General features: G+C 38.1%; 2 protein-coding genes across 2 annotated transcripts; one reads left to right on the top strand and one right to left on the bottom strand.

Annotated features, from left to right (window-relative positions):
- The first annotated feature begins 25 nt into the window (after window positions 1-25).
- On the top strand, window positions 26-3,337 carry LOC122654993 (protein RESISTANCE TO PHYTOPHTHORA 1, chloroplastic-like). The gene is made up of 3 exons (XM_043849247.1): window positions 26-314; window positions 807-1,026; window positions 3,258-3,337. Exons 1-3 carry the CDS (start codon window positions 90-92, stop codon window positions 3,335-3,337), a joined length of 525 nt encoding a protein of 174 aa, XP_043705182.1. The 5' UTR covers window positions 26-89.
- A 546-nt stretch (window positions 3,338-3,883) lies between these two features.
- On the bottom strand, window positions 3,884-8,613 carry LOC122656625 (50S ribosomal protein L35, chloroplastic). Its single transcript, XM_043851232.1, has 3 exons — window positions 8,282-8,613; window positions 8,048-8,164; window positions 3,884-4,153 (listed from the first exon to the last, which is right to left on the bottom strand). Exons 1-3 carry the CDS (start codon window positions 8,528-8,530, stop codon window positions 4,076-4,078), a joined length of 444 nt encoding a protein of 147 aa, XP_043707167.1. The 5' UTR covers window positions 8,531-8,613; the 3' UTR covers window positions 3,884-4,075.
- Window positions 8,614-9,361: the final 748 nt, after the last annotated feature.

Raw genomic sequence — 9,361 nt, 5'->3', positions numbered from 1 at the left:
TCTGTGGACGTGTGGCCACCTCGTCGGCACCGGCTTCCAATGGCAAATCATTTCTGAAGGATTTTACGAAAGGAAAAACTAGATTGAAAATGTACGCGTTAGTCTCAACCAAAATTCCTGCCATCTTTCCGATAAAAGAGTCCGACTCTATAAAGTGTTGCAGAAGAAAACTCAAAATCGGGGCAATGTCAGATGGCCTTGAGACGGTTGAAGAACGTGGAGGAGACCAAGATCCAAGCAAAAGAAGTAGTATTGAGTCCACCTCGACTACTACTTCATCTGCTACTCCGGCAATCGATAAAGTCATAAAAAAGGTAAGCTTTATTTCCTGAAATCGGTTGTTGTTTTGTTAGAACCTGAACCGTAAATCGTTTTCGGGAAATACCCATTACCCAATTCATATGATTTATGGTTAATCGTTATCTTTTATTATCACCCACCATCCCAGGTGTATCTGTTTGTGTTCGGAAGAGTACGAAATATAGTTCCAAAGCATCATACCGAAAGCAACATTTTGTCATCCAATCTCAATTACCCACATTCTATTTAACACTGGAAGTAGTTCTTCGTACATTGAAAGTTATTATTCTCAATATCCAGGGATAGCTTTAAGTTTCACTAGCTATGTGAATTGTGAATGCTTTAGGAGTAATTTAATTCAGTTCAAATTTAAATTCTTACTTTGCCCATATGGCATTCCGTCTATTTTCTTTATGGATTTAAGAATTTCTTGATTTGAACTTGGGTCTTGTGAGAAATTCATTTTCTTTCAAGTTGTGTCTTCGTGAGTTTGTGTTATATATCAGGTTGTTCAAAAGACTACTACAACTTTTGCGCCTAGGGCTTCCACTGCAACAAAGAATCCTACAGTACCTGGGACTGCTTTGTACATTGTTTTTGAAGTTCAAGGTTATGCCTCAATGTTGCTTGGTGGGGCACTTTCGTTCAATTTCATATTTCCATCGAATGAACCTGACATATGGAGATTGATGGGGATGTGTTCCATTTGGATCAAGGGAGTGGTTGGTTCCGTCGAGAGAAGGAGAGAGAAGGATGTTGGGGTATTTTGGGTTATTCATTTAACTTTTTTTACCCATGTGGGGGTTTGGTAAATTTTTTTAAATCAAGTAACTTATGAATGTAAAACATAATTTATTGTTACTGGTTTTGTAAATCTTATTTTAATCTAGTAGATCTAAGAAATTCCCCCTAATTAATAATAAAAAAGATGGAAAAAAAAAAGGTTCTCGGAACAGTTGGAGTAGGATACACTAGTATTTATGTGTCTATCTCTCTCCTCGTATGAAATGACCTCTCTGCCCTCCCTTGTATGATACTGTTTTATTGCATCTCATTGATGCACTTCCTTGTACCATTTGCTTAGAACCATCTCCCAAAGAAAAATAAGGGACAAAGTAAACTAAGCAAATGTCGTAGAGGAAGTACACCACTAAGATGAACCTCTCCACGAAACAAGGGTAAGACTGCATATATTATGACCTTCTCCAAACCTAGCAATGGCAGGAGCCTCATGCATTAGGTACATCCTTATTTTTAGTGGGGGAGGGGGGAATCTTTCAAATTCCATCCCTTCCTATATGAACATCTGCCCAAGCTTCTATGTGAGGGATAAGGGGCTTGGATTGTTGGCCATGTAGCAGTTTGTGTACTAAGATTTAATTACCTAAGTTTACAAATTTTTAAATTTGACCTTGTTCCAAGTTGAACCGACTGATTTATTAATGGGAATTAGAATGCTAATCGATCGCGTGATTATTGCACCTAGACACATGAGTCTGCAAAAAGACCGTTCAACCCCAGTGAAATCAAAAATCTCCTCCAAACCAATGTCTCTATGCGCACTCTCATTGCGCCCCCCCCCGCGCACTAGTGTAGGGGCTACACGACCGTTTATTGTTCTCTTGCCCTTTATTTATTTACTCACTTTGAGTTATTTGATCTACACTATGCATCAAGATTCTGATCCCAATAGACGCAAGTCAAAGAGCGAAGTTGGCTAATTAGCAACCAATCCTCGAGTTGATTCATCGAGTTTCAGAAAACAATGGTCTTGAGCTTTGACTATGCATCCCTCAGATGACAATTGAGCAGGTTAACCCAAATCCTTTTCACTTATGCCGCTAGTGTGAGGGTAATCTCCCACACCACACCAATGGAGGCATGCAAACAATATCATTCACATGGAGCACATATGATTAGGAAAGGAGAGAGGAAATTAAAAAATAATAATAATCTTGTGCAAGGGTGTACGATAAATTGGTTGCCTGGGAAACTTTTTCCCCTCTCTAAATATAGGGTGGAGGTTGGACACACCACTAGTTTTTCTGGAGATAGCAGCTCATTTATTTGGGGGTGGGGGTGGGGAGGGAGAATTTAGCTTGTCTCCAAGGAGCCTAGCACGCCCAGGGTGTTGCCAGCCGTTGGGCTGTGCCGCACACATCCCTAGATGTTCGTCGAGATATGTGCGGCACAGCTCAACCGCTGGATGCTCCCAAGTAGCACCCTAGGCGTTGGGCTCCCTGGAGACAATCTTGATCTAGGGATGGACAAGGGACTATACCATGGGGGGAAGAGAGAGACAGACACAATGTTGGGCACATTGCTAGGGTGCCAGGCTTTACCCGTAAATATATGTAGACAAAGTGTAAACATGTGTCATATAATGATACTATGTTATTAGTGAAGATTTCAAAAGATGGTGTTAGAATTTAGCATGAAGTCATCATTTGATAAAGAAACTTTATTGGTTTTATTCTTTAATAAATTTTTATTATTCTTTGCATGCATGTATGCATATTAAGAATTAGAGTTGCTCTTATGCACCAATTTTGCATATTTCCCTTATTTTTATGGTTTCTAACATTTTTTACATAAAATCATATCATAATATGTTAGGGTACCTTTTTTTTTATTTTTCCTAATTTTCTTTACATGTTAGGTCAATTTTTTTACATGTGGGAGTGTTTTGCTAATTTTACACTTTGTATATACAAATTTCATAATTTTGTTATGCTGTTGATCTATAAGTTTTCTCTCTATTTTTGAGATGTGTTATCATCAGTACATGATCATGGTTTAAGTCTATGAATATGTATACGAAGGAGAGACAAGTTATCTCAGTTGCTAATCAATTAGTTTGGAGGGCTAAAGCAGAAAAAACTTACCAAAACAATATCCTTTGATGTACATTCAACCTTATCTGCTTAATGTTATTTTCCATAAAACTGTTGGGTTAGATCATGGCGTGACAGGAAGTACATTTGACTGTTTGAAGCAGAAGCCAGATGACTTCTCAAATGGATCCAAGGAGCACTGATATTGGGTAGCAAATCTGTATAAGCTTAGACAGATTCAGAAGATCTAGTCAGATGATTCCAAAGTCAAAAGATTTGACATGATCTTGAGAGTGTTTTCAAAGTAGTATTATCATGAAGAAACAATCTAGGAGGCTTTATGTAGTGTTCTTTTAATTTTAATTTCTTCTCTTTTAACCGATATAAAAAAATAATAATAATAAAAACCTGAACATTTTATTGCAGAACTTATTACTGGCAAATCAGAGAGAGCCACTAGGTTGTCACTTTTCTTCAACCATTTCCTTTGGGTGTGTGCTAGTACTTTGCTTCAGGTCTTATCCCTTGGTTCCAAAGAATCTAAGCATCTAACCTTCATTTGGGATGTCAAAAGTCAAAACTGCTTCAAAAAACCACCTCTTTGTGAAGCATATAAAATCAACTAGAACTTAAAGATGGAGTAGAAGAAGGCCATGCCCCAATGCTGGTGGGCGGAGAGGGGGGGGGATTGGGGATGTTGACGTACATCACCACAAACCCCAAGCACATGGGTTTTAAGAGATTTTACAGACATGGGAATTAGGAAACCTGAAAGAGAAATGAATGAAGCAAAAAAAGCATCTCTATTTTTGCTACTGCAGAAAGAAAAGAGGCCTCCGTAGGATGGTTAATTACATAAAATTACATAAAGCAATAAAGAAAAGCAATTGACAAACAAAAAGATCCTTTGCTTGATAGACAATGATCATCTTTTGATCATCTTACTTTGCTTGTCGATTCACTTTTAGGTATGGCAAGGCACCAATCACATTGTCATAGTCACTCCGGTTAACTGGGTGCTGTGGATGATGATAACCCGAGAGATGTCAGAATGAAAACAGAGTTGCACAAAACTACATTTGCAAAGCAGATTGCCCCATGGTAGTACTGAATATAACATAAAACATAGACAACTGGATACTACTTTTTGACACAATTACTTGCAGCTTTGTTGATGGGTCATTCATATAAGATGCTAAATTGCTAATGGAATTCACATGGAATTAATAACAGTTTCAGTTGATAAAATGCCACTGAAGTTTCCTTAGGTGTAATCAGATCGATATAATAATCAAGCAGCGAGCCACAACAAGGTGCAAAAATATTTTAAGACCACTCTTACTTTTTATTTCGTTCTCCCCCCCCCCCCCCCCTGTTAGTTAGATATAACAATCCATTTCCTTCGGCTAAAACAGAGACATGGTTCCCACAATGACATGCCTGTAAAGCCCATGTCCTGCGGGACGAGAAGAAAGTACCTAAAAACTGCATGACGTCTGGCTATTTACTGAAAAAGCATGATATTTTTCCATACAGGTCAGTGCATTACTGAGAATCATAATTTGCAAATAATCATTATCTTTGTTTCCTTTTGGAGTATTTAAGTCTAACATCTATCATGCATGCTTTCAGGAGGACCCGGCAATTGATGCAGAATTCTTTCTCTTTTTTTTTTCTTTTTTTATCAGTAAATTGACTGTGATAAAATGAGCCATAGGTTCATTTCTTTATGTTCCCTATGAGATCCTCGTGTGCAACAACTGTCATGCGTGCACTTAGGAAGGATTGACACTCTACATATAATCTGCTATTCTTTCTCCTTTTATTTTTTCTTCTTTCAGTTGAACGCAATAAAATGGAATTCAAGATCATCACTCTAGATCCCACAGTAAGGTTCACAATATGGTTTTGGTGGCAGATTTTGGGAGATAATCAATAAGTTAGCATCGACAGGGTGCAAAGATAAGATGAGACAAAAAGGAAAAGTGCAAAAAGGGAAAAGGCATAAAGAAAAGCTGATATGTCCAATGCTCCATTGTAATAGTTTGACTTAAAAAAGAGCGTAGTTCGTCCCAGTACACGAGGCTCCCACTACTGCAGGGTCTGGGAGGGGCAAATGTATGCAGCCTTACCCCCTGCTTCGCAGGAGAGTCTGTTTCCAAGATTTGAACCCGCAACCAACAGGTTGCAATAGCACAACTTAGCCGTTGCGCCAAGGCTCGCCCACTAATAATTTGACTTAAAAAGAATTAAAAGAAATGGACAAGGGAAAGATATAGGAAAGAACCTAGACAAGATCAGAGTAATAGCACTGATATTATAGAAATGTAAGCTATAATACCAAGAATCAATGAAGAACACGTTACAATTTTGCACAGACGGAATGCCAAAATGAATATAAATTATTAGCTTATGATAAGGACTTGGTCTCAAATATTACCACAGTTGACATACAAGGATAAAAGATTATCCACTGGTAATTAACAGGGCGTACCCAGTGCACGAGGCTCCCGCCACTGCGGGGTCTGGGGAGGGTCATAATGTACGCAGCCTTAACCCTGCTTTCGCAGAGAGGCTGTTTCCAGACTCAAACCCATGACCACTTGGTCACAATGGAGCAACCTTACAGTTGCACCAAGGCCCACCCTCAAAATAATAGCAATTCCAGCATACAATTTTCTCATTTGGTTGGCCGAAATCAGTCATAGTACAGAACAAAATGCTAGCTAGTAACAAAGTTTTGGACAAGAACCACAGAAACACTCAGTAACAAGAAGACCATTAGCAAAATGTGACGGAGCAAAGAAAAGATCAGAGAAAAAGAAGGGAACAATAGAAAAATAGTGGGCCTAGAATAAGTGCAAAATACAAAGAAAAGCTTCCCCACTCCGTACCAAGCTCCTATGCTCTGAATTGAAGCCTCCCTTCTTTCTTCCTTTTTATATTTTTTAAGGGAGAGAAATAGGCACACCGCTTGTGTGTAGTAAGGTAGTGGGTGGCACCAATGGGGGCGCGAGACAGGGCGCCATACAAAAGAGGTAGGGAGTCATTTCAAGGGGGAGGAAGAGAGAGATAGACACAGCAGGCGCTAGCTTGCAGTATACGGGTGGTGTGCCCAGATTTTTTCCATTTTTAAATCTCAACATTCTTTTTTAATATTTTTATGCATACCCACATATTCTGGGTTGATAAAACTACCCCCAATATAGGGATTATTCATCTATCGTAACACTAATTCAGTCTGTCATTTGATCTTTGTTAGAAGTGTTCAGATTGATTAGTGACTAGTTATTCCCAGTTTGCTTGTTGATATGCATGTAAATGTGAATTGTTTATATGCACATACTATTTAGTTGTTTGCTCATATGAAACTTGAATTGTTGAATACAAGTATTTGTGGAGGTTCCTTCTTGTTCTTTATTGCTTTCTTTTTAACCACAAGAAGTGACCTGGATCCAGCCTGATAGTATCTCTTAACAGGAAGTTTTGAGCAGGTTCCCTTCAACTTTACATGTAGGAAACTGATTGAGGAAGCCAATTTTTCAGCCAGCTTTTGGATTGCAAAATACTGAAATGACTAACTTCCTCTAATTTTCTAACAGACCTCGACATTTTGTTGACCCCCCACCTGGGGTGTTGTATCTATTGCTCTTCTTCTAACATATTCTTGTTTTCTTCTCACTCTAACACAAAAGGAATACCTTACCAAAGACAATAGAAAAAGAGATGTGTGGTCAACGAAAAGCTTCTATTGCTATTCAGAAACCATCAAGGATAACCTTGCCTATGCAATAAACAGACCTCCTTGAGAAGAAAAACTCTAAAATATATAGACCTATTATGTTCACTTCACAAATTAACACTTTAACTCCCAACAATTTAAATTAATCATTTATTGAATCTACACAATAGCATTTTAGCTCCTGTTTTATCTCTTTCAAATATTAGCTGCAAGCTCCGATTTCCTACTTGAGAAATTTCTCTCTTTTCAGAAACTCTGATAATTGAAAGATATTTTAGAAGGGAACAACTACTTCCAGATAAACCCTGAGAGCATAGTCAACATGGACCTTTGGAGGGAGACCTAGAAAGGGAACTTGACTATGATTATGATATTTTCAAGACATATCTGTGGCTCAAACGATCTCACAAATAAGCTTGCATTTGAAGCTTCTGAATATGCCAGAAATGGAAATACCACCTTCAGGAATGCTTCTCAATTTAGACATTCCGAGTCTTCATTATCCAACCTTAACCGGTACCTACAACTAAAAGATATTTCAACTAGAAAAATACTTGTTTCCCCATTTCATTTTTTCCCCAAGGCGAAACACTAATTCATATGTTGCAGAAAACGGCCCTTTTCATTCCCCCGACACTCAAGATATTTCCTGATTTTGTTGATTCAATATCTACACTATGTTGATGAAGCTCACTCTCTATGGGGTGCACATCTAATGAACAACAAGGTCTTCTTCTGGCCTCCTTCAATACCAATTTAACTTATAAATCACCATATAACAAATATAGTAAAGAAGACTAATGAGTCAATGCACGCTAGCATAAATGCATCTTTCATAAGTAACCCTAAGATCAATCAGATGATGGCATAAAGTCATTTGGAATTGCCTGTGGATAGCTAACAAATCAAATTCACCAATTCAGAAGAATGAAGAGAACTCCACTTCATCCATTGAAGCAGAGACTGTAATCACAATTTTGAACTAATTATGAGCAAACTTCTAATCAAATTAACTATAAAAAAACAGACAAAAAATGGAAATTAGGAACAATTCACATTTCCAATGACAACTCTTTCAGAATGCAATTCCAGCCAAGAAGCAAAATCTATGCGCACACAACATATGAAAGTATGCTTATATTAATTCGGATTTAAATTCAGAACAGCCCACCATTTTAGAAAGTCGTTTCTTCCTCTTCGTATTCTTCTTCGCAAGCAAGTGCTGCTTTCCAGCTCTTCTCCGGACTATCTTCCCAGTACCCGTCACCCGAAATCTTTTTGCTGAAGCCTAGGAATCAAAAGTTCAAAAACGAAAAGAAACGAATTTTCTTTAACACCAAGAGTGTCTTCTGTGAGGCAATTTTGGGTGAAATTTGCAAAAGCTTAGGGATATAATGACATATACCTTGTGGGTTTTCATTTTGTAACCCTTTGCGGCGACAATGGTGGGAGATGTACGGTTTTGAGGGGTACAAGTGATTGTGCAGAGCTTGTTTGGGAGAATGGAACGAAACCCAGAAATGTTGTGCGACGAACTAAGAGTCAATGAGGTTGTCTTGTTAAATGGAGCAAGACGAACGCCATGATAACTCCAAAATGAAGGAATAGAGGACGGGAGCTTCAAACAGAATGGCATCAGTGTTGCAGATGCCATTTTTAATGAGAGTGTCAATTCTTCTCTGCTCTCCTGGCTAGCCTTTGTAGCAGAAGGCAGTGATTAGTGGATAGAAAGATTCAGAGAGAGAGGACTGAGGACCGTCGATTAGAAATCATATATCCCAACGGTTGATCTCTACAGTAGACGCCACAGGTACCCTTTCAATGGCTCTATGTTGTTGAACCCCATACAGAAGATCCCAATCGAGTGGTCATAGAAGTTGCATATCTCACTGATGTAATTTTCATTTATTTTTAGGAAGTTAAATTTAGTGGTTGATTCTTTAGCTTGGAAGGTCATGTCTATGGGAAAAAAATCCTCTATTGTGCCCTAATCTTGAGGTGCCCTGCAGTGTGGGCCTAAGAAGTAAGAGCTCAAGACATGAAAATACGACATCGAACAATGCTGAGATTAAGAAGAAAGGAAAAAAAAAAAAGTGTCTTGCATTGAGCTCACACCATTGGATGAAGTTTCTTCCATGTTTCGAGCTCTTAGGCCCGCATTGTAGTACACCGCAAGATGCCCGCATTATAGAGGATTTTAATCTCATTTTTATATCAAATTGCATTTTGATTGGGGCGAATTGGGAAAATAGAGTTTTGAAAAAAAACGAAAAGAATCAATCACAACTCATCCGAGTCAAATGAGTCTCATTCTTTTCACCTAAGTCACAAACAAAATTGGTGAGTCTAGTAATTTTTATAAATGCCATTAAAGTATTCTATTGAGTTGAGTAAAATGGTAAAATCCCTCAAATTCTCTTGGTTGATGGTTCGTTGAGAGAAAATGAAACTTTGATAACACAATAATTGATTTATGTATCTTTTT

Source organism: Telopea speciosissima, chromosome 3 (assembly GCF_018873765.1).
Source record: "Telopea speciosissima isolate NSW1024214 ecotype Mountain lineage chromosome 3, Tspe_v1, whole genome shotgun sequence".
Classification (NCBI taxonomy): domain Eukaryota; kingdom Viridiplantae; phylum Streptophyta; class Magnoliopsida; order Proteales; family Proteaceae; genus Telopea; species Telopea speciosissima.
Note: the sequence above shows the minus strand (reverse complement) of the source record. Positions and strands in the feature narration are given on the sequence as shown.

What these genes read in the sequence shown, in the direction of transcription:
- LOC122654993 (XM_043849247.1), top strand. Translation starts at nt 90, where the DNA reads ATGTACGCGTTAGTCTCAACCAAAATTCCTGCCATCTTTCCGATAAAA. An exon ending in TCGATAAAGTCATAAAAAAG is followed by an intron (nt 315 to 806) that starts GTAAGCTTTATT and finishes GTTATATATCAG; the next exon opens with GTTGTTCAAAAGACTACTAC. An exon ending in TTGGATCAAGGGAGTGGTTG is followed by an intron (nt 1,027 to 3,257) that starts GTTCCGTCGAGA and finishes CTGTTGGGTTAG; the next exon opens with ATCATGGCGTGACAGGAAGT.
- LOC122656625 (XM_043851232.1), bottom strand. Translation starts at nt 8,530, where the DNA reads ATGGCATCTGCAACACTGATGCCATTCTGTTTGAAGCTCCCGTCCTCT. An exon ending in ACAAAATGAAAACCCACAAG is followed by an intron (nt 8,165 to 8,281) that starts GTATATGTCATT and finishes TTTGATTCCTAG; the next exon opens with GCTTCAGCAAAAAGATTTCG. An exon ending in AGAAACGACTTTCTAAAATG is followed by an intron (nt 4,154 to 8,047) that starts GTGGGCTGTTCT and finishes CATCATCCACAG; the next exon opens with CACCCAGTTAACCGGAGTGA.